The 25,663-nt window shown below is 37.3% G+C and overlaps 2 protein-coding genes across 2 annotated transcripts; both read right to left on the reverse strand.

The window, feature by feature from the left end:
* Positions 1-15,750: 15,750 nt before the first annotated feature.
* LOC127866966 (uncharacterized) lies at positions 15,751-18,222 on the reverse strand. Its single transcript, XM_052407842.1, has 2 exons — positions 17,911-18,222; positions 15,751-16,799 (listed from the first exon to the last, which is right to left on the reverse strand). Exons 1-2 carry the CDS (start codon positions 18,161-18,163, stop codon positions 16,456-16,458), a joined length of 597 nt encoding a protein of 198 aa, XP_052263802.1. The 5' UTR covers positions 18,164-18,222; the 3' UTR covers positions 15,751-16,455.
* Positions 18,223-23,922: 5,700 nt separating this feature from the next.
* On the reverse strand, positions 23,923-25,259 carry LOC127869719 (uncharacterized). Its single transcript, XM_052412375.1, has 2 exons — positions 24,846-25,259; positions 23,923-24,273 (listed from the first exon to the last, which is right to left on the reverse strand). Exons 1-2 carry the CDS (start codon positions 25,257-25,259, stop codon positions 23,923-23,925), a joined length of 765 nt encoding a protein of 254 aa, XP_052268335.1.
* Positions 25,260-25,663: the final 404 nt, after the last annotated feature.

The following is a 25,663-nucleotide window of genomic DNA, read 5'->3' on the forward strand; positions in this document are numbered from 1 at the left end:
TCTTGAAAGTGATAATCAGATAAAGATACAGATTTTGACCGATTTCTGGTTTCTGGAAAAATGTGGACTTACATATGTTCAATACATCAATTTAGTTTGAACGTCTCTGACGAAAAAACCGATCCTCCTAAAGAGAGCAGTAACATTCACTAGGATAAATGCACATAACTTTCATATTCTGAGGATATGGCAAGCCAATACAGATTATGTGTTGGACCCTTGGGCTGTATGTGTGTAAATAGCTATATGATGAAATCACAGAGACGAATGAGTTTTCTCCTTCAAACAGCTGCTGAAGAGGCAAAAAGGGGCAATGTGAAACTCCGAGACAAATTACGACTCATATTTTCCCGCACATAAATTTCGTGCTGACTGAAGTCGGTACCATGTACAAATATTCTTTATTCCACTATGAGTATATATATATTATGAACTATCCATATTTAATCCTATATGCTTGCTCAATTGAATCGATGGTTATGTGAAAACTATGCAATTATGGACCTGATTGCATAGTCAAGTAATATGAACTATCTCGAACATTACTGCTTTCTTTTACAATTTATTTATTACGCGCTATTCATACTGCAGGCAGTTTGTTTAATCAATGAAACAGCATAGAACAAATGACAATGTTGAAACGTTGTATTTTCCTTCTACTATTAATTTTTCTATTTCTTAAAAAAAAACTTTGTGGTAAATATTTACTTAGTAAATGAACATTTAAAGTAACATTACTACTCAAAATCAACGAAAGTTTCGTACAATTGTTCGTAAAATAAACTTAACTACTTAAAAATCAGTGTTCCTTGTGGCAATTGCCGAAATTTCAACGCCAAATGTGGTCTGGTAAAATAGATGTTTGTAGATACAAAATGCTCGTTTTTATTATTGTTTTGCATATCTATTCATACGACACATGAACACTAAAATGGTGTTCGTGTGTCGTATGAATAGATACATTCGGGGGAATTAATTGTGGCCACAAATAAAACCGAGCATTTTGTATCTGCAAAAATCTATGTAATCATACCACATCTAGCGTTCAAATTTGGGCTATTGCTATAAGAAACACTGATTGCTAAGGTGTAAACTTTATTTTACGAAACAATTAAAGTCTCTATAACGCTCAAAATCAACGAAAATTTCGTTAAATATTTCGTAAAATAAAGTTAACACCTTAACAATCAGTGTTCCTTATAGCAATAGCCAAAATTTCAACGCAAGATGTGGTATGATTACAAAGATTTTTGTAGATACAAAATGCTCGTTTTTATTTATTTGTGGCCACAATTAATTCCCGCGTATATATCTATTCATACGACACACGAAAACCATTTTAGTGTTCATGTGTCGTATGAATAGATATGCAAAACAATAATAAAAACGAGCGTTTTGTATCTACAAACATCTATTTTACCAGACCACATCTGACGTTGAAATTTCGGCAATTGCCATAAAGAACACTGATTTTTAATTGGTTAAGTTTATTTTACGAATAATTGCACGAAATTTTCGTTGATTTTAAATAGTAATGTTACTTTAACGAAATTTTCGTTGATTTTTAGCGTTATAGAGACTTTAATTGTTCCCTATTTTGTTAAACTTTGATCTTGGATGCATAATATCATAACGATAGGAATAACGCAAATGAAGGATAGATAATAAAAAGGCGTATGGAAGATTTAATATCTTGGGTATGATCTTTTCCAGATAGAAAAATGGGATATATGAAAGGAGTAGAACAATAGTTGGTAAAACATAAAAAGCAATAATGTATTCAATTAATACTCATGCTATTATATTCAAGCAGATTAACACTTAAATGATTAGACATCACATATATGGCCGTGCAACTTCACATCGACAAAAATTGAATATCAAAATATTGTGTGATATTTAATACATTTGCTACAAATATACAATGTCTAGTTACTCGCTCTAAACTAGCAGTTGACTATTGTCATCACTATAGTAAACGTAATGAATTAACGCAAATGAATATTTAAATAATCAGGAAATAAATATAAATCCCATCTAATATCCAGTACCAAAGTGCACTGATTAATAGAACCCGACGTAAATACTATTGTATGACCTTAATATACATGTATACATAGATGGTACTTGACGATGTATACTTTTAGAGCAAAGTTACCATCATGACGTTGCTGCGACAAGTATGTCCGTTGCTGTTATGAGTTTGAGCACGATGTCCAACTGTTCGTTTAAATGGCATTCGCGAATAATTGGTTTTCAGGCGATAGCCGGACCACCACTTTTTGCTGCATAGCTCCTTGCAATACCGCCAATTAACAACGGTCACCGCAAAATATTTAAGTAGTGCGAGTTAGGAAATCGCTTTTTGTAAATCGGACGTCTAGCCATTTGTATCGCCATATCTTAACATCTTTATACAACATATTATTAACAATCTACATTATTAGTTCTTGATCTTGTTGACGTACTGACTCTTGTTTAGATGAGTTATGTTCTATTCGAAATCGTGTCTGTTCTCTAAACGCATGAACTGGCTGCACTACTGTTATGTTATGGAGTGTTCTTGAAATTAAATTCAAGATGATAAAATCCGAAATTTTGTTCTGTGTGAGACCAGTGGTCTTTCTAGATACGTTTATATAACCATTATTGCTTTAGAAGAGACGGAATTGTATTAATAAAAATACATATGTGCCTTTAATTGCTTTCCTTTTCGTAACTTTAGATTCCTAAAAACGATAACCATGCTATTATTATATTGATACTGTCTTATAAAATGTGCAGCGCCAACAGTGTGAATTTTGTAATACACTCTGTGAACAAATTTGTTAGAGGTTGATCTGCTTAATTTTTATTTTTTTTATTTTGTACAATGTATGTTTTACATACAAAACATTCCAGCATTATATCAATTTTTCCTTTTATATTTACACATTTTGATTACCAAATTTGGATTTTATGATAAAACATTATCGATAAATTAATAAGACATACAATTGAGCTGCAGTAGTTCATTAGTTGAGACATCCTTTTTCAATTTGTAAATTAGACAATGAGAATAAAATATCAAATTAGATATTTCTAATTTAGGTAAAACGTTAGCTAAATAAGCGTATACAATATATGCTATATAACGTTTTGCTTATTACTAGTGGGTATTGTGATCTTTTCTTTAAACATTCTTTCTTTAAACATTCATTTGTTTTAAAATAATTTCAAATGGATCGGTGTATGAATATAATTATATAAAACCACACATATTTTGTTATAATACTCAATACATTTAAATATGTGTTTAACTAAATACATGTAAAATTGTAATTGCTAACCAAAGGCACCTTTAATAAATAAAAATATACCTAAAATAAATAAATTCCGGCTAGCATGTAGACTGAAAAAAGCAAAGAAGACACTGTTTCATGTATGACTATATCTTTTTAAATGCAGAAATAAACTGACTTTTGGTGTTTGTTTTCTGATAAATGCCAATTTATGTACACATTTCTTTTATTTGAAAATAAGAATTAAGTTGTTCAAGGTAGGCCTAAGCAATACGTTCAATCATTTAATAATATGAACTTATGCGTTGAATCGAGTTTTAATACAAATACGACCCAGTGATGGAATGAGCAATTGTACAAACAAGAAATACCTTAAAATACTTTATAATCATTAAACGTGCTAAGACAATTCAATATCAATTGTTATGTGCACTCATCCGACAAGAAAACTCTGCCACAATTGTACCAGTGAAGAATTGATAGAATACTCAGACAAAAGCGATCTTATAATCTACAATTATGAAATATACTAAGGGAGTCAATATTGTTGCTATAGAAATACATTAACAGCAACTGAAGACTCATCCGGCTAGAACATATCGACTATGCGATAACTGTGCCTAATCCAATAACCTGTATTCATTATTGAAGAATGAATTCAAATTGCCTGACAATCTGAATAAAAATCGTCCTTGCATGTGTGGTAAGCCGATTGCTCATTTAGCTGAATGCGCACAAGAAATATCTCAACGCATTTGTGATAGATCTAAGTCAACACGTGAAAGTAATCACTTGAATTTTCTAAGTATTTAAGTGAATTTTCTATGCGTTAATGTGGAAGGGTGTATGTAAAGGTCTGCGCCCGTCAATGACAAGGAGAGCACATCGATGATCGAAATACGCACGTGACATATCTAAGTGCACACGTAAAGGGCTAAGTGTGAATGTTAAAATCTTAGTAAGCACAGGAAAAGCCTAAGTGCGCTCGTGAAATATATAAGTTCGCATTAGAAGATCTACGTGAGCACGTACAACCTGCACATGGCAGGTCTTAGTGCGCAAGTGAAGGTATGATTGCGTACGTGAAATGTCTAAATGTGCAAATACAAGTTCTGAGTGCTTAAATGATTGTCTGCGATGTAGACTTCTGAAAAAAACACACAAAAAGATTTTTTGTTTCCAACATTTGTGCTGCAAATATTGCATCCCTCAATTTAATTTCCAAATCGAGAAACACAAATAAAAAATAATATCACTACCGTTGTTTACGTTGGAAACCATCACAATTATCACACAGTGCAGGTAGTATCTGGTATTTTTAGGTTAACCGCTATATTTTACTCTGACTACCATCATGATATCCATGTAAAACCGTGTCTGTAGAATTAACCGTGGGGAGGGGGGGGGGGGGGGCATTTACTCCTGAGTGCATTTAATACCTTTTTCGTGCGTGTCGTTGATAGACGTACGCAGCTGAAAAAATGTACATGTAAATAAGAATGATGTCACTTCATATCAGTGTTGAAATTTTTAACTAATTATGCCATATATTTTATTGATATTCTAACGTTAAGGGAAAAATACATTTGTTTGTTTGATATTATCGAACATGAACATACCCTTGTAAGTATAAATTCCGTCGTTTATGTTCTCTGCGCTATAAGTATCGCTGAGTTTAATGCGAACTAGAAATGTGTAAGTTCGTACGTGATAGATCGAAGTGCGAAAAGGACGGTCCGTGTGAGCACTTGACATGTGTAAGTATTCTCGTGATAGTCTAGGTGTGCGAATGTTTTATGCGCATGTGAAGGTCTAAGTACGCATGTTAAGGTCTCAGTGCGCACTCCAAGGTTTTAGTTCGCACTTAAATGATTGAAGCGAAGTCGTAAAAGATATAAAATTACACGTGTCGGTCTAAGTTAGCACGTAAAAGATATAATGTGCGCATGTAAGGTCGAAGAGTAGGTTTGAAAATGTACGTGTGTACGTAAAAAAAACTTAGTGTACACGTGAAACAACTATGTAATTACGTGAAAGTCTGCAAGATATCATTCTAACAAGAGTTCCGCGGTCGGAGATGACCGCATTGAAGCCGGATTTTTGATTTAAATGACAGGAAAGTACCTTTCGTGTTTTTGTCAATGCAATACTTAAATTACTGAAATATTGTTCAAAGGTCAAAATGAAATGTAAGTACTTTTCAAGGCATGAGCAAACCTTGTGTTATGTTTTGAATGCATGCATATACATGAACAACAATAACATTTAAGGTCACAAATATGAACTTGAATTGACAATTAGGAAAGTTTGATCTCAATTTTTTTATTAGCAAATTAGTAAGATATTGTTTGAAGTTTCCATCAATTTCATTATCAAATGTAAGAAAATAAACTTAGATGAAATAATACTATTTATTGTTTTGCTTTCACATACCTACACAGAAATCCAGACAGCCTTATGATCACTCCAAAAGGTTTCTATCACACCAGTTCTAGCAGATAGATTGGACACATAAATATGATCCAAGCTTGAATGATAGTCTGTGGTTTCACTTGGCGGGGTAGCCTTCAGTCCACTCAAAGACATGAACTTCTGAAGTTTTACAAGGTCAGAGCTTGGTTTTAACTGATCGACGTTGAAGTCACCAATTGATATCAGTGTCTTTTCACCTAAAGGCAGCTGGTTTACAAGGTTGAAGAAACCTGTGAGCGGTGTATTTGGTCTGCGATAAACTGCCAGTACTTCAAAGGATTCTGTTGGAGAGCTCAAGTTAAGATGAACAGCTTGGCCATTTTTATCATGCACATTTGTTAGACTGTGGATCTCAATATGTGATTTCAAGTAGATAAAGATGCCATCATGTGGTCTTCTGTCCTTTGTCTCTTGAGTAAAACATTGCATTGGCATATCAAAACCTTCCAACTTGTAGTAATCTGCACTGTCTGATCGCAAAGCCCAAGTTTCTTGCATGATAAGAATATCTGCTGCCAACAGACTTGAATGTGATCTTACACTGGTGATATGCTTGTGCAAGGACCTTGTGTTCAAGCAAATGACTTTGTTTGATGCACTACTTGGATCCTCTGGTAGGGTAGTAATCAAGCTGTGTTGCCGCAACCGTTCCATTTCTTGAACTACAAGTTTGTCAACTGTGATCTTCTTGCTGTCAAGATCTAGCAAATGGAGGCCTGAGAGTGACGTAACACGACTTAGTGCAACATACACCATATGCGTCTGTACTCTGCCTTGAAAGCTCACTGCCACTTCTGGAATGGACATTCCCTGTGCTTTGTGGATTGTCATGGCAGCAGCAGGTTTCAACTTTGATGTTTCTGTATTTGCCAACTTGAAATTGTCTGTCAACTGTAAATATCGGTGTCCAAGATCTATCAATGTGGGTTTTGAAAAGGGTTTTGTACTGTTGACGAGCCTTTCCCCCAATGGATGGATCAGTAAAATGAATCCATATGGTATGAGGCTTGCCATTTGCAGAATCAAAGTGTTTCAGAACACCTGTAGCGCCATTGGTGAGTCCATCAGTGGTGTCAATGTTCACAACAAGAAGATAATGGGCAGACATTTTGATTTGCAGCTGTTGCAATAGGTTCTGTGTTTTTTGTGGGGGTAGATTCATAGTTACTTCTAGAACAGCAAGTTTTGCACTTGGTGTCACATCACCAATGGTGTAGTCAACAGCTAATGACATACAACCCTGTGTCTGCAGTGCCTGGAGATAGAAGTCATTATGTTCATTTACCTTATCATTGGTTGTGAACAAGTGAAGTACATCAGACAAATTGAAGCTGGTTTTTGCCTCTTTCACTTTTGACTGGAGTGTTGTCAAGTCGGATTCAATTTGTTTTCCTTCTCGAACTCTGTTGAGTAGTTCAGCATAGGTAGCATCATCTTTTTGTCGCATAATTGTTTTCAATTCAAATAAGCCTACCAAGTCTTGCCATGTGTTGGAGGCAATTGGCCCATACCCTTTATCAGATGTTTTGAAAATCCAACTATCTTGCACTGGTCTCAATTGGAAAAGGTCACCTACTACCAAGAGGCTGATACCCCCAAAAGGTTGGGAAGTGGCAAATATCTCTTGGAGTCTAGAATTTATGAAGTTGAACATGTTCACTCCAACCATGGATATCTCGTCAATAATCAAGATCTGAAGTTTGGCATACCTACAACGAAGGGTGTTCAAAGTGCTGTGGTCCAGTTTATATCTGTCGTCTGACCTCTTTACTCTTCTTGTTTCCTGTCTCAATTTGTTTTCATGAAGTTTATATCTGTCGTCTGACCTCTTTTTTCTCTTTGTTTCCTGTCTCAATTTGTTGTCGTGAAGTTTATAATTGTCGTCTGACCTCTTTGTTCTCCTTGATTGCTGTCTCAATTCATTTTCCTTGAGTCGAAACTCAGTGTTTGCTCTTTTTATCCTTCGTGCAGCATTCTCTGCTTGCTTATAATCTGGGTTAGTACGTCTTTTTTGCTGCGCCAACGCTTTCATATTGATTTTTTCCTTTTTGTTTTTACTGCCAGCTACATTGTGATAGGATACTTCTTCTGTGACGTAACATTCTTTCGAATCACCTTTTTTATCAATCCCAGCGATCTTTTTTCTCTTTTTTGGGGAAGTGGTTGTGAACACATTATCTGCGCAACATATTTTGGAGTCATTTGATGCTTTGCGTTTCTTTGTAGTAGTAGTAGTTAATGTCTGGCCTTCCATTACACTCAAAACAACGGCATAGTGAACTCCACCAGTATGCTGTAGATATATGCTTTTGTTATTCATAACCATAGATGGTTGGAGAAAAGTTCCTGAAAATTTCTGCCACTGGAAGCCGTTCGCAGTCTGAGTGTGAATAAAAATATTGGTGCTTAGCAAATGTGAAGCTGCAAAAATCTCAATCTCAGTTGCCCAAATTCCATCTTGATTCATGTTATTTTGTTCAATGTATTGCTTTGTGTCAATATATTCTGGAATAAAAGTTCTCAGATATTGACCATATTTCAACATATGATTGACAAGTTTTTCACGCACACTACGATGTAAAGACTGTTCGCCGGTAAGGACAAAGGATAGTGCCCTGAAGAAGCAATTTCCATCCCCAGAAATTTGTTTTACTTCATTTGGTGTGCCTATTGCAACTTCATGACATGGAGGCAGACTCTGAATGTTAGGAACCAGTCCAAGGTTTGAACATTTTTGAACTCTCCAATCATTGTCAACTTGTTTGAAATAAAAATGTGTAGCATCAACTTGTGTCAAATGAACAGCTTCAAAATCTTGATCGTTGGTGTGATGCTCATTTAAAAGATGTGTCCCCACATTAAGTCTGTTGTTGTCAGCATTTGTACTACTTTTCACACTTGGTTTTTCAAAAGTGTCGTCTGTATTTATGACTCTACATTGGTGTAGTTGAAGTCTTTGATATGAACTGTATCTTTTCCCACAGAATTTACAGAGTGTACAGTTGTGGTTTAAAAGTCGTTTCTTCAACTTATATTCCTTCCCACAAGCTGAGCATATGTAAGTGTTTGCCATCTTTCGGAGGTGTAGTCAGTTCCAGTCATGAGAAGATGACATCAGTGCACACTCCTGAAATAAAAAAGTATTTTTAGGAAAGAACTCCTCTTTGACTATGTGTAAGTGATCTTGGAAGAAATCTTAAAATCACCATGACTAATGCTAGCAGATCCCAAAATCAAACCTAGCAGTTCTCTATGGAAGGTCCTGTGCTAGGTATTCGACTTGAAACATTCTGATGCCATGTAACAGAATGTGTAACGGTTCTTTTGCTGGGTTCAACACATACAAAATGTTCTTAAAGAATATGTGTGCTCATAAAAATTCATGATAGACCCCTATTTACATAGTTTACGCATCTAATTGACTTCAAATCTGCTTATATTATCAATGGCTCCTAGCTTTCTACTGAAATATGTAGTGGGAGGTAACAGACCTGCAACATATTTTATGACATCACTACATAATAGTGACTGCAGTACTATTTACCTGTATTTAGCAAGACGGATCATTTAGAGTGAAAAGTCACTGTGCAAACAACTTGCAAAATGTGGCATTAAGTACATACCCCTTTGAACTTCTAGGATAACAGGCAAATGTGGTGGTTCTCTGGTCTGCTGAGCTCAAAGCCGACAGTTTCTGGTGATAGACACGTACTGGCTGGTTTATCTCCCTAACATGCGTCGGGACATTGATGTAGTGGGGGGTAACAGACCTGCAACATATTTTATCACATCACTATATAATAGTGACTGCAGTACTATATACCTGTATTTAGCAAGACGGATCATTTAGAGTGAAAAGACACTGTGCAAACAACTTGCAAAATGTGGCATTAAGTACATACCCCTTTGAACTTCTAGGATAACAGGCAAATGTGGAGGTTCTCTGGTCTGCTGAGCTTAACGCCGACAGTTTCTGGTGATGGACACGTACTGGCTGGTTTATCTCCCTAACATGCGTCGGGCCTCAACCTGGAGTTTTTTTATTTATTTAATAATCAATGTACAACAATTTTGAGCAATTACATACTTCATGCATCTTATGGACGTCAAATCTGCTTATATTATCAATGGCTCCTAGCTTTCCACTGAAATATGTAGTGGGAGGTAACAGACCTGCAACATATTTTATGACATCACTATATAATAGTGACTGCAGTACTATATACCTGTATTTAGCAAGACGGATCATTTAGAGTGAAAAGTCACTGTGCAAACAACTTGCAAAATGTGGCATTAAGTACATACCCCTTTGAACTTCTAGGATAACAGGCAAATGTGGAGGTTCTCTGGTCTGCTGAGCTCAAAGCCGACAATTTCTAGTGATGGACACGTACTGGCTGGTTTATCTCCGTAACATGCGTCGGGACATCAACCTGGGTTGTTTTTTTTTATTTGATTATCAATGTACAACAATTGGGAAAAACAATTCAATATTGTCTTTCCCATGAAGCAGCCATTTTGTACTCACAATTAAACGTATGTGCTATATTACTATTTGGGTGCTAAAGTTTTAAGTATTTGACTAGAACCAAGGAATATTTCCACATTTTCAATGTAATATGCTTCACGTTGAAGACATTTTCTTTGTTTGTTTGTTGTTTTCAGTGGAATTAAAAGTTGTAACTTATAAGGTACAAAATGGCTGCTTCTATCAATGTTTATAATTTAATAATCATTGATTGAATATAATTAAAAAATGTAGTGTTTCTGCAATGTTTTATCTAACACACAAAATTAAGCAAATTTTTTATCATAATACTTGAGTGTTTAATTCCAATAGACATGCTTTTAATTTGTTGTACATATAAATCCAAAGTTAAGTTTTGTAAGGACTTAGTAACCTACATGTATGTGGTCAAAGAATTCATTTAAAATGTTTAACATTTTATTAAGATATTGTCTTGAAACAACATTTTAAGACACTAACCAGTGTCCCATTATGGAAATATTTGTTTAACAAATTAAACAAATGGTGAAATTGGTGACTTTGAAACAAAACAAGATATACTGATAATAAGAAAATATGCAAGAGATAAGCTGAACAAGAAAAGTTATGATTGCAGGGCAGAGGATGCACCATAAAACATGTGCATGTACTATATCTTTGAAATACAAACTGAAGGATCTATGCATTATCTATCATTTGTTGCAAAACAAAAACCAAGGCTCACAATAATTGATACAGTATGTATGCAATGATTGAAATAGAGAATGCCAAATCAAAGAAGAAAACTAGGACATTATCTTAACACTTACAGTGCTTTAAGTAGGTATGTGTTTTAAATTTTAAAAGAATATTATGAAAATATTATATGTAAGGAAATGGTATTTTCTCTAATCATTAAATTCTGCCAACATGGACTTGTGCTGATGACTAAAGTATTAAAAGATGTCTTCTTTCAAAACTATACCTAAAAAACATCAGGACAAAGGCTCTTGCTTATTACAGAACAATAAAAACTATGAGAACATGCCTTCTTTCAAAACTTAAAGACATAATTACAATGGCTCATGCTTTTTCCCAAACTATGAAAAGATTACTTCTTTAAAAACTGTATCTAAAAGACATAAACACAATGACTCATGCTTATAAGTTCTACACTATTAAGATGCCTTCTTTCAAAACTTAATGTAAATAAACAGAAGTTATGGCAGAATTCCTTTGTAAAAACCCTTAATAACCTATAATAGGCATAATATCAAAGGAATGAAAATGACAAGAGTATTGTTTGGTGTGAGTTATTTTATTTTCTTTTTGTCTGGTTCATCATTGTCATCATGTGATTCCACGTTCGCAGCTCCACTGTCATCACTTGTGTCAAAGTCATCTGCAAACAAAACACTGACATCTCCATCGCGACTCTCTAGCTCTTTTTCTAGCGCTTTCACCTTTGCAGCCAACTCCACATTTTCCTTTGCCAGCTTAGAGCTGTATTGCTGGAGTGCCTGCTTGGCCAGGTGATGCGTGCTACTTCTTTTCTGAGCATCTCTGAGCATTAGTGAAGATTGCCCATGAAAAGCAGTTGTTGCTTTTCTCATGCTGTGCATGGTAGCTTTTGCGTCCTCAACATCATTGACAATCAAGCTATACGTGGCAGCTTTTAGCTGTGTATCTATTTGCTCACAAAATCCGGTAATTGTACCCTGCAACGGATCAAGTTGAGGATCTTTGACAGGGCTTGGACTTGGTGTTCCAGATGGCCTTGTTTCCATTGCTTTCATTGGTGTTGCTGGTCGAACCATCCCAGGAGAAGTTGTTTGGCTAAGATTTGACATTTTGGTAATGAATGTTTTTTACAGATAATATTATTTTGTTTAGTTAGTTAGTATTGTTAGTGTCTTCTTACTTGGAATTGTACCTGAAAATATATGAGGAATCTGGTTACATGACTGCTGGCCAAGAATACACGAAGCGACTTTAGCCAGAGATGGTGGAAGTGTATCTTTGCTGTAAAAATTAAAATAACTAGCACCCATCCAACTAAATGGTAGAACTATGGTTGAAAGCAGAAGCAAATGATATGGTGATTTGTGCAAGATGTGAAGCCAATGCATACACAGAGAAGGACGAAAGCAAATTACAATAGTTAGGTTATTAAAACATTCACACTCCAACATGCCTGTTTCCGGTGCTACCGCTGGGAGGCGTCGCTTCATTATCCTGCTCCAACTGGGTTTCTCTAAGTATCATACTATCCATAACTTGTGAATAAATGTGCAATGCATTAGTAGTAAGGTTGCCTGAATCACTTGAATTTTTTCCAATTTTTTATGCCTGCAGATATGCAGGGGTTTTCCTGCTCTTTATTTAAGGCTGCAAAACAGCCCCTGTCCCAAAGCAAACAGACACTATCCCAAAAAAATAAAAATCCCAAATTGGAAATGTAAGAAGTGGAGTTGAAAAACTAAGCACTCCTTGGGTCAATGTTGAAAAGGGAAAGGGTCCAAAGACAGAAATAAACATTTGACACTTGTTTAAAAGTCCTTGTAAATGTCAATAGTTAAAAATAATGTGATACTTATTAGTCGTTAAAATTCCTAATTTTAGCTATTAAGTCAATGAAAAAAAATCCCAATTAGGCCAGACTCCTTTTCCCAAAATGGCCACAAAAAACCCTGATACGCGAAAAACTAAGTTGCAGCAGAATAATCTAGCACCATGCACATAGGTTTCACTGAGTACAATACAAAGGTTTTATAGAGTGCATAGCTAATTGGTTGGCTGTAATTGAACAGAAAATCTTATACATAGTCAGGAATTCCATTCATTTTAAAAAGCATTTATAATAAAGTGCTTATGATATTTTTAGACTTACACAAAAATTTTGAAACAAATTAACTTATATAATTGTAATTCTATTGCATCAAATTATGATGGCAACAGTTCACTTGTATGTGCTGTTCCAAACAATCATTTCAACATAATATCAATGAAATTTTAGGTAGATAATTTTTTTAAGTAATTTACTGATTTAGTAAAACAGGGCAACACAGGGGCCAGGTCAACAATATCTTAAATACTAAAAAAAGAGAATAATTCTTCACAGTAAACTAAACATACAGTACGGGTAACATGCATACAATTATAAAAACCACTAAAGTCAGCGAAGCAAACTTCTCACCTGTTTCAGCAGCATTCTTCAAAACACTGGGATTCCCAATACACAGCAGACAGGTCTCTTCAACCTTGTCTTGTAGTGGACTGAAAGCTACCCCAACAAAGTGAAACAGCAAAAATTATAATATTTTAGAGCCCTTTCACATTTGAAGTTGCCGCAACTGTGAACCTCAATTGAATGTCCTTGAAATTACCAGTGGTAAGCATACCAAAGTTAAATCATAAAAAAATATTCACATTTAAGGTCACTGTCAATTGAAAGACTTTAAAATGACCAGTTGTTCTCTTGACCAGTGGTCATCTGTTAGTCATGGCAAAGTCCATGTCCAAGCATACGAAAGTTAAAACAACTTTTAATTTTTAACATTCAAGGTCACAGTGACCTTGACCTTCAATGACCTTAAAATGACCAATTGTCATCTACTAGTGCTGGCCAACCTTCATGTCCAGTTTGAAGACTGTAAGTCCAAGCATAATAAAGTTATACCATGAAATAAGAATTTTAACATTTTTACATTCAAGGTCACGGTGACCTTGACCTTAAAATGACCAGTGGTCATCTACTAGTTCTGGCCAACCTTCATATCAAGTTTGAAGACTCTAGGTCTAAGCATACCAAAGTATTAACAACTTTAACATATTTACATCCAAGGTCACAGTGACCTCGACCTTCAAATGAATGACCTTGAAATGACCAGTGGTCATCTAAGTGTGCTTGCAAACCTTTACGTCAAGTTTGAGATTCTAGGTCCAAGCATACCAAAGTTACAACAATTTTAACATTTTAACATTTAAGTTCACAGTGACCTTGACCTTCAAATGAATGACATTGAAATGAATGACCTTGAAATGACCAGTGGTCATCTAAGTGTGCTTGCAAACCTTTACGTCAAGTTTGAGATTCTAGGTCCAAGCATACCAAAGTTATAACAATTTTAACATTTTAACATTGAAGGTCACAGTGACCTTGACCTTCAAATGAATGACATTGAAATGAGCAGTGGTGATCTTCTAGTACTGGCCAACCTTTATGTCAAGTTTGAAGACTCTAGGTACAAGCATACCAAAGTTATAACATGGAATAAGAACTTTAACATTTTTACCTACCAAAGTTATAAGAACTTTAACATTTTTACATTCAAGGTCACAGTGACCTTGACCTTAGAATGAATGACCTTGAAATGACCAGTGGTCATCTAAGTGTGCTTGCAAACCTTCATGTCAAGTTTGAAGACTCTATGTCCAAGCATACCAAAGTTATAACAATTTTAACATTTTAACATTTAAGGTCACAGTGACCTTGACCTTCAAATGAATGACATTGAAATGACCAGTGGTCATCTTCTAGTACTGGCCAATCTTTATTTCAAGTTTGAAGACTCTAGGTACAAGCATACCAAAGTTATAACATGAAATAAGAACTTTAACATTTTTACATTCAAGGTCACAGTGACCTTGACCTTCAAATGAATGACCTTGAAATGTCCAGTGGTTACTTACTAGTTCTGGCCAACCTTCATGTCAAGTTTCAAGACTCTAGGTCCAAGCATACCAAAGTTATAACAACTTTAACATTTTTACATTCAAGGTCACAGTGACCTTGACCTTCAAATGAATGACCTTGAAATGTCCAGTGGTTACTTACTAGTTCTGGCCAACCTTCATGTCAAGTTTCAAGACTCTAGGTCCAAGCATACCAAAGTTATAACAACTTTAACATTTTTATATTGAAGGTCACAGTGACCTTCACCTTCAAATGAATGACCTTGAAATGACCAGTGGTCATCTGTTAATCCTGGCCAACCTTCATGTCAAGTTTGAAGACTCTAGGTCCAAGCATACCAAAGTTATACCATGAAATAAGAACTTTAACATTTTTACATTCAAGGTCACAGTGACCTTGACCTTCAAATGAATGACCTTGAAATGACCAGTGGTTACTAACTAGTTATGGCTAACCTTCATGTCAAGTTTCAAGACTCTAGGTCCAAGCATACCAAAGTTATAAGAACTTTAACATTTTTTATATTGAAGGTCACAGTGACCTTGACCTTCAAATGAATGACCTTGAAATGACCAGTGGTCATCTGTTAATCCTGGCCAACCTTCATGTCAAGTTTGAAGACTCTAGGTCCAAGCATACCAAAGTTATACCATGAAATAAGAACTTTAACATTTTCGAGCACGCCGCCACCCCGCCCGCCCGCCCGCCCCCCCGCCCGCCCGACAACATCAATCTATAAGCCGAGATTTTTTCGAAAAAAATCCGGCTAATAAAATGAAGATTTTAAGTTATTCACAAATATAATGCACATAAAACATCGTTTAATTTTATTTCCATCCGAGGAACACATTTCTAAAAAAGAATAACTCTTTTATCAGTTAAAGATTTTATCAATTACCAATATCTTATACAGTGACGAAAACGAAGTAGCTTAGAGATAAACGTTTCTAATGTAGACTATCCACTCCATGTTACTAGTGTCCATAGACTAGGGGAAAAGTTAATCGATTAGTGCAGACTAATATCCGTTTGCATCCGGTGAATTGCTTGTCATACAAAGCTGCAACTTGGCATAACTTCATACCACAGATTCTTATAAATGACTATGTTGTCATTCTTAGCAAAGTATATTATATATTTTATTTTAAATCTACCTTGCGTTATATTGTTGAAAATTAACATGTATGTATTACCTAAGATTAAAAACGGATGGATGTTTGAACGATTACTCTGTCATTAAAATAATGATACTGTTACTTTATTCTGAAAGTTCATGCGAGTCATCGATAAACAGATTTTGTTTATTTCGTGCAGACGACGCACGTCAGTTCTCGCCCATCGACGTACGGTGGACATTTCAGGGACCCACCACATCTCGCCTCTGCAAAGTAGAATAGCTTCCCGTTATTATCTCCCGAGTCATTCGGCAGTGATTCGGGGTTAGCGTCCAGGCATATGAACTCTGAAGCGGCCGCATGCACAATATCGCCTGCCACAAGGTAACCCTCGTACTCTAAGGTTCATCCGTCCAGGCATTTGTTGCGACCCGGAATCATCAGCAATTGCGAACGAGGAGACTGACAAACGGCGCACGGAGCATCTTCATTGGTATTTTTCCTACCGAAGAAAGTAACGCTGTTCCGGTGATTGAACTTGTACTCAGCCCCGTAAACCGGCGCTCCGCTCTGTTTGGTGTCTTCAAATTTGCTCCATAGCGGCTCTTTGGTGAGGCAAAGGTAGTTCACGGCAGCTCCATGTTTCGTGTAATGACTGCCTGCCGCGTAACCCGAATACACGGTTTGTGTCCTGTTAGCGTTACACGTCGTTCTTCCCCATCGGGTGTAAATTGAGCCACCCGGAGTGCCTAAATGGATGTATTAGAATACATTAAAATGAGATATTTGTTAAATAGGCTCTCGAATTCTGGTATTCCTTATTGATATATTAATTTTAATATTGCGTGTCAGCATTAATTTAATTCCAGTTACAATACAATACAGGGTTCTAAAGTGCATTGTTCTTTGGGTCAATGCATATGCATGACCAACGCTCAAGTTCGGTTTTATTAAGTTTCATACGCATACATCAACTGGTTCTAATGTATTGTGTGTTGCGTATTGTTTTACTATATGGTGTCATCAATTCTTTGTGTTTTTTTAATATGAATGAATATTTCGAGAAAGCTAGTACATGTTATGTCATTACGTTTCAATCAAACGTGTTTTATTTATCATGTATTGACACTAGAAACCCATATGCATCTCAAAACGCAAATATCAAAGCGAAACCTGCACTGCCATAAAATAATCTTTATAATAGCATGATGTCCTTTATTAATGGCAATGAACCAATTGCCAAACTGTAACGCACAACACAAATGAACTTCAAAAGACACACACACACGCGCGCACACACACACAAGCAACCAACATGGGTCTCAGCCAAATAACGGAAGAGGGGGGGGGGGGGCGTTAACCTGATTAATGGAGCTCGAAACCTAAAACCTAGCCCCTACAAGTTCACTTCAATTGCACATTTACGCAAATAACATCTCGGAAAACATAAAACTTGCATACAAGAAAACAAATAATTCTGTGGTTACCGCCTTGGAACGGTTAATGCAAACAAAAAATTAGGCTTACCGGTAAACCAATTTTAAAGAGCTCAATACCTCACACAGAAAGGTCAATAACTTTTCAAAAACATTTATGGATAGGTACACACATCTTTACATCATCGGAATTCAAATAAAAAAAGCAATAACAGATAATATATCTCAATTTATATTATACAAAACGACTTAATGGTTGGATTCAAACTGAGCAACACAATTGTAACTTTTTGAAACATAGTGAAAAGAAACAAATACGAGTATCAACTTCATCTCGTAATCGATTAAGAAGCTTTGGGGATATAAAGCTTCATGCAGATAAATATTCTTAATATTGCCAAAGAATGTCAGAAAGATGTGTTACCAGGCATGTCTTCCAATGGTTTATTCTGGTCGGCGAGCTTTTTGTTTGTGTCATCAATCTTTTGCTCAAGGTGACTGATCAGGTTCTCGAGCTTTGAAGCAGTGGTCTCCAAGGCGACGACTTTAGTGAGTAGCTTGTACTCATAATCAAACCTTGAATAACATGAAGGCTCTTCGCTCTGCATTGTAAATCCATTTACTTGTACATAAAGGATGAATCCCAAAAGTATGAGCCTTTCTTTGAAAGTTACCATTGTGACTGGACCTGAAACATGGAAGAAATTGCAACAGAGTGAGCTCGTTGAAAATTCAAACGACGAAATACTCCACTCTCAAGAACTTCTTACAACAGGCTGAGTTAAAAGAACATAAGGCATACTATGAATACATTACCAATTTTCAAAATATTAATATACTAGTAGATTGCTAAGCAATTGATACTTAGAACATTCTGTTTCAAACAGTATAATTAGTTATGAATTGTGTCACTACAAATATTGCGTTATTCAATTACTATTATAGTCGTGTTACAGTATGTGGTTCTTTTAGGCTTGTCTGACGGCAGGTAAAATACAACTTACTGCAAATATATATTTAAATACTATATATTTAATGGATTTCAAGAAGGCCGTTCATCGTACGTATACAACATCAACAAGGCATAGCATCAACGATTGATGTTATATCTATCCCTGACGACAATGTAAAACAATGTAAACATAAATAACAATGGCGACGATGGATGTTATGAATACTTGAATATAGGTCGCACAGGTAAATCAATCTTACTTACATGTTACATAAAATACAATATAAAAATGGCTAAAAACATACATAAACATAAAACAATGTTACTAAAGCAATTTACCTGCAAATATATATTTAAGTACTATATATTTAATGGATATCAAGAATGCCGTTCATTGTACGTAAACAACATCAACAAGGCATAGCATCAACGATTGATGTTATATACATACGATTGGTCAGCGCTAGAGGGGAATTAGCATAACAAAGGAGAGTGGACAGGTGAAGATAAATATAGATGTTAGTTTACCTGATACTGTATATGTCTACCTACGCCTAAGTACATCTACGAATACGATGAACTTGACAGACGGACCTGAACTGTATAAATTAGGTGATGTAAAGTAAAACAAAATCATTTCAAGCATTTATACATTTTATTTATAAATGATTTAATTATCCACCTGTGACATATTTCCCTCCTCCGAAGAAATGTCGTCCTCGACATCTATATATAAATGTACACAAGTAAAAGCGTTATACTAACATGATCAAATAAGCATTCAGATAATAATCATATGAAAATAGCAAAATAAATAATCACATTTACATACATCAAATTAAACCTTAACATCCAGGTGTCATTACAATACAGTACTGCAGTGTCAAATGCCTACAAACATATACCACTATACTATAGCTAGAATCAAACTAATGCGTGGCTATAATACTACAGCTATATTACTCCATATGAATAATCACACAAACATAACGGCATATCATTACTCTACGGTACAATTTCAATCTAAACTGAAGCTGACAAGCTAGAAATGCGCTATTTCATTTGACAATACTGCAAGATACTATCTTTAAAATACAGAACACAAACATTAGTCAAAATGTGCATACAACAATTGCAAAATGTAAATGTTACAACACTGACATAAATCGGCTCAATAATATATTATGGTAATACAAATAAAACAAAAGTCAAAATGTGCATATAACAATTGCAAAATGTAAATGTTACAACACTGACATAAATCGGCTCAATAATATATTATGGTAAGACAAATATAACAAAAGTGACTTGGCTGTTCTGTACTGTTGTAATCTCCTCCAAACATCATCACATATAATGCACCATCAGTGCCTTTCACCTATTGCTGTCACTGACCCTCTCTGCTGGCCAACAACAAAATCACCACAGGTAATCACTCTGCTTGGTTTCCGCTGTCGTGAGGTCCTACGCGGTAATAACCCTGTTTTACCAGGCTTTATTCTATGTGGAGGAATATCTCGGTGCACTTGACCCAGACGAAGAAGACGAATCAGAATTAGCGAGTAATCGCAATCTGTGACCTGTTCAGCTGACTCAATATCCGAATTTGCTTCGCTGGACGTGGCACTTCCAATGTCTTCAATAGGCAGGCTGATAAATGGTAGAAGATGGTTTCTATGAAGAAGCCGTTTTCTTCCTTGACCATCTTCCTTCTGCACTTCGAAAACAGGAAGGTCTGGATCCGGTTGAGCGAGAATCACATAGGGCATCTCTTCCCAGATCTTAGCTAACTTGTGTTTTCCCTTCAGACCGACGTTTCTTACAAGAACACGGTCGCCAGGTAGTAGCTTACATTCTCGAACTTTCCGATCATAGTGCTTCTTGACCTTGTGTCCACTTCTGAGTGCAGCATAATTAGCTTTACTGTATGCCTCCGAGAGTGCCTTCTCCAACTTCTGCATGTAGTAAGTCGGTGACGTCCCGCTGCAGTGTTGTCGTTTTAGCCCCAAGAACGCATCTAAAGCCAACCGAGGTGGACGACCAAACATGAGTTGATACGGTGAGTAGCCTGTGCTTTCATGTCGCGTCACATTGTGGGCGTGGACAAGGCTCGGTACAAATGACTTCCAGTCCTTCTCATCTGATAGGGTTCCAAGCATCTGAAGAAGAGTCTGGTTGTATCTCTCCACCTGACCATTTCCTTGGGCAGGGTAAGGTGTCGTCCTTGACCTTTAAATCCCTGTGATCTTGCACAACCTCTGTATCACTTTGGACAGAAAATGTTGGCCTCTGTCGCTGTGAAGTCTAACAGGGAAACCGTAATACATAAAAAAGTGATCGTAAAGGACTCGGGCTGTGGTTCGGGCTGTCTGGTTCTTGGTGGGTATGGCCTGAGCAAAACGTGTGAAATGGTCCATTATGACTAGAACATTTTCATGCCCACCCTGAGATGGTTCAAGCGATAGGTAGTCAATAGACACTTATTCCATCGGCGCCGAAGAAGTGATGTTCACCAACCCAGTCGCTACAGTCGGAGCCACCTTGCGGCGAATGCAACGGTCACAACAACTCACCCTCAACGCAATGTCAGCATCCATACCCGGCCAATAGAACCGCTCCTTGAATAGGCTAAGCGTCCTATCCAGTCCTTGATGGCTCATGTCATCATGCAACGACTTGAATACGATCTCTCTTGCAGATCTTGGAAGGACAACGTGATCCACTGGCTCTCCTCGGATAGATGTCCTATGGAACAATACTGCTTCCTTCAAAGTCAGGTGCTTCCAGTTCCTGAGGTACTTCCTTGCCTCTACAGAGTAATTTTGCATCTAAACTTGATAAGGTCGTGTACCCAGAGAAACACAAGTCTTCTCTGTCGAAATGGTGGGATCCGCATCCTGCCCTTTGATCCAATCATGTGATTTCAGTGCATGTGTTTTAATGGCGTCCACAGGAAGATCTCCAGGTTCGTCATCATCATCGCCCATCTCATCGCTGGCATCCGGACATAAAGCATAAGGCGAAGAACAATGTCTGGCACAGAGCATCGCCTTTACCACATCGCTATCAACCTGCTTGAAGTCATCTGGCTTGTCTTCACTGCTGCTCCTCTGACGAGACAAAGAATCTGCATCGGTGTTCTTCCTACCACTGCGATAGCTGATATCGTAGTTGTAGTTAGCTAAGGCAGCTTCCCAGCGGTGACCAGTGGCATCGAGCTTGGCAGTTGTCCTGATGTAGGTGAGTGGATTATTATCCGTAAGCACCTCGAACTTCGCTCCATACAAGTAGTCATGGAATTTCTCCGTTACTGCCCATTTAAGTGCAAGAAATTCCAGTCTACTTGAATGGTAGTTCCGTTCGGAGGGCTTGAGACTCCTGTTGGCGTATGCGATGGGTCTCTCTGTGCCGTCATCTTGCCTCTGTAGTAAGACTGCTCCAAGACCACTGATAGACGCGTCAGTATGCAAAATGAATGCCTTGGAGTAATCCGCGTATGCCAATACTGGTGCTGTGGTGAGCTTCTCAATGATGGTCTCAAACGCTGACTGCTGTTTCTCTCCCCACACAATTGGAACTTTAGGTGATGATTTCTTCTTCTGAGTCATTGGTCCACCAATCAGGTCTTTGAGTGGCCGTGCGATACTGGCAAACCCTGGGACAAATTTACGGAAATAGCCGGCGAATCCAAGGAAACTCCGTACCTCCTTAACACTAGTTGGGACAAGCCATTTGCGAACCGCATCTATCTTGTCTGGGTCGGTCTTGATGCCGTCCTTGGACACAACGTGCCCTAGGTAGGTGACTTCGCTTTGGAGGAACTCACACTTTGAACCCTTAAGCTTCAAATTATGAGCATGGAGTCGACTGAACACAGCTTCCAAACGTTCCAAATGCTGCGAAAATGACGAGGAGAAGATAATAATATCGTCAAGATATATGAGGCATTCTTTGAGATTCATTTCGCCCATGCAACGCTCCATCAACCTTTAAAAGGTCGCGGGGGCATTGCATAGACCAAACGGCATCCGGTTGCACTCAAATAAGCCAAGATTGCCGACCTGGAATGCAGTCTTTTCTTTATCATCCTCCGCCAACTCCATTTGCCAATATCCTGCTTTCAAGTCGAGCGTCGTGAAATATTGTGAGCCAGAAAGAAGTTGGAGTGTGTCGTCGATCCTGGGGATTGCGTATGCATCCTTGTGTGTTCGATTGTTAAGCTTCCGGTAGTCAATACAGAATCGTATTGATCCATCCTTCTTTCTGACAATCACGACATTTGACGAGAACGGACTGTAAGATGGACGAATGGCTCCCATGTTCAACATCTCTTGCAGATGTTCACGGACCTCGTTAAACAGAGCTGGTGGAATCCTCCTATACGGATCTTTAAATGGACGTTCGTCTTCCAGTTTAATTTCATGTTTAACAAGATCAGTGTTTCCCAAATCCAAAGGACCTTGTGAAAACACATCTTTCCACTTGTAGCACAGGTCTTGTAATTGCCTCTGCTGATCAGGATCTAAATGATCTATCTTAAGGTTAAGATTTTCAATGAATTGTTGTTTCTGATCCTCACTTTCAGGCTTGTTGGGTTCTCTTTGAACTCCATCTGAATTCACTTCAGGTTCCCAGTTTCGCAACACCTTTACCTCTTGAAGTTCACACAATACAGACTTCGGCAGAATCTTAACCGGTTTAGCCGACATGTTGAAAATCTTAATCGATACTCTTGAAGATTTACCCGGATGGTTAAGCTTAACAACTCGCGGACAACTCCGATCCGGCTGGATACATTTTCAGATGGCTCCGTTATTGCAGAATCCACTGTATCGGATTTCCTTACAACCCCTGAAATACAATTGATTCAAAGGGTTGTATGCTGATTTCTTTATCATTCGTAGAGCGGACTGTTCCAATCGGCTTTCTGTGATTGATAAAAGAAACAGCTGTTCTCCAACCACTCCTTAAGTTTCCTTCAGCGGACTGTGGTATGAACTTCAGGACAATGGTTCCGACAATAACAGGGACTTCCAAATTATAGTCTGTATTCGGAACAACAAGTACAGGTACAAGAATATCACGATTGGAAACTCCTGGTTCATTGACAACTATCTCGATATAACCAATAAAAGGTAAACTATTTCCATCTGGACCTTGGACTATGAATTCCTCTATGGTGTGTATTTCTGGTAACGGGTCTAGTTGCTTGTACCAATCTTCACTAACTGTGGTGATCATAGATCCTGTGTCAACCAGGCAAGATGATTGTTTTCCATTTATTATTACTTCGCTCTCATTTGAATGTCCGATTAGTCTGTCAAAAATGTTAATCTTTGGTGGAGGTCTTCTCTCTACGTTCTCCAGGCCCCCTTTTGTGGAGAACTTTTCTAGTTTGAATCATCTACAGGCTTCGTATCCTCACTCTTTTGCTCCTTTTCAGACTGAACACTTCCTCTTCCTCTACCACGATTGTTTCTGCCTCTAGTATACCCGGCCTCTAAAATGTCTGTAGTCTTTGTCTCTATTTCCTGGAGTAGTTGTTTTGCTCTTGTATTCCTCGTTTTCTTTCTGGAGTACATCTACTTTCTTATCCAACTGCTCAATCTTCTGTATAAGCAGTTTCGTCATTTCTTCACTATTTTCATCAGAAGAACTTATAACAGACTGTCGAGCTTTGTATGACGGCTTCTCTTTACCTCTCTCTTTCTTCTCTCTCTGTACCCTTATTTCAAACTCTTCAGCTATTACTTTCTTCTGTAAATCTGCATAGCTGATGTCTGACTCAAAGTGCACTCTAGTTGCATTCTTCAATTCTTCATTCTGAAGCCCTCTCTAAAATTTCCTTTTCAGAATATCCTCTTTCTCGCTTGCATTTATTGCTGTCTTTCTTCTTGCTTGTAAAAGCATCTCTTCTAGCCTGAGACCCCACTCAGCTATCGACTCGGTCTCCTTCTGCTCTGCCAAAAAGAAATAGGACAAGATGCTATCTCTACTTGCTATGTTTCCAAATGCATCTTCTAGTTTCATTTCTATCATCTCAACCGAAGCATTAGTACCAAGGTGAAGCATAATTCGTTTCGCTTGTCCTTTTAAGGCTTTTCTTATAGCCTGCAACACAACCATCTCATATTATATTGCCTTTACACATTCCACTTCAAGCTTCCATTCTTCAAAAGTGGCTTCATTTCGAGGTACTGGCTCTATACCCGAAAATGATGTCAAATTCAACTTGCTTTTTAGATCCTCTGACTTCTCACGACATCTTAAGTCATTTCTATCATCATACTTCTTTCATCTGCACTTTCTACACCTTTCATTTCAGTAGCCTCTTTCGGTTGCTTGATTTCAATATCTTTACCTCGGTGTGCATCTGCTTCCTTACTATAGGCACCACCTATTTAAACTTTCTTCTGTGTTGTGACTTCTTTCACGAAGGTCTCATGATTCATGTCCTTTGGACTCTCTTTTCTGCTTTCCTGCTCGTGGCAAGAGTAGTCATGCTGGTCTCTATCTCTTATCAGATCTTCCTGTATTCTCTGAAGAAGGTTTAGGTGTCGGAATTTCTCGTGCCATTTGTTCTTTAATCTCTCTATATTTCTTTCTTTGTCTATCAATTCCTGTTCTTTACGCTTATGTTTCATTTCCATCTCTTGTAGTCTTTCATTTAATCTTTTCTCTGTATCTCTCATATACAGATGTTTTTCTGATTCCTTCTCATTCATCTTTCTTTCCTTTATTTTGTATTCTTGTTCTATCTTATTCATTCTGTCGAGCATAGCTTTCTCAAAATCTTCTAGCTTCCTCTCTTTCGCTTGCATATATTGGTCCCTATTCATTACTCTATCCTGAAGTGTAACTTCTTTTTCCTCTAACTATTTCCTCCAATTGTGTTCTACATCTCGTCCTCTACCGCGACTATCATGAAGTGATACCTCATTTTCCTCCAACTCTTTCCTCCAAGTGTGTTCTACATCTCTTTGTACCGCGCTACTCTGCTTGTTACTTCCATCCTCATCTGTAGTTTTGAGCATACTACTTGACAAACCCTGTAACCTATCTCTCACGCTCCGAAAAACATCATCTAATGAGACGTCAAAAGCGCAATCAATCTGATCACTAACAGATGTATTTAAAAGTGGGTTTGGATTTCTGTTGCATAAAGTTGGCCCTGTGCCTTGAGTATTTCGTCTGCTCATGTCTCTATCTATACAACCAGTCAATT

The sequence above is a fragment of the Dreissena polymorpha genome, chromosome 2, assembly GCF_020536995.1.
Source record: "Dreissena polymorpha isolate Duluth1 chromosome 2, UMN_Dpol_1.0, whole genome shotgun sequence".
Taxonomy (NCBI): Eukaryota; Metazoa; Mollusca; class Bivalvia; order Myida; family Dreissenidae; genus Dreissena; species Dreissena polymorpha.

What these genes read in the sequence shown, in the direction of transcription:
- LOC127866966 (XM_052407842.1), bottom strand. Translation starts at nt 18,163, where the DNA reads ATGGTAACTTTCAAAGAAAGGCTCATACTTTTGGGATTCATCCTTTAT. An exon ending in ACCATTGGAAGACATGCCTG is followed by an intron (nt 16,800 to 17,910) that starts GTAACACATCTT and finishes ACATCCATTTAG; the next exon opens with GCACTCCGGGTGGCTCAATT.
- LOC127869719 (XM_052412375.1), bottom strand. Translation starts at nt 25,259, where the DNA reads ATGCAAGCGAAAGAGAGGAAGCTAGAAGATTTTGAGAAAGCTATGCTC. An exon ending in AAGTCACAACACAGAAGAAA is followed by an intron (nt 24,274 to 24,845) that starts GTTTAAATAGGT and finishes AGGAAATTTTAG; the next exon opens with AGAGGGCTTCAGAATGAAGA.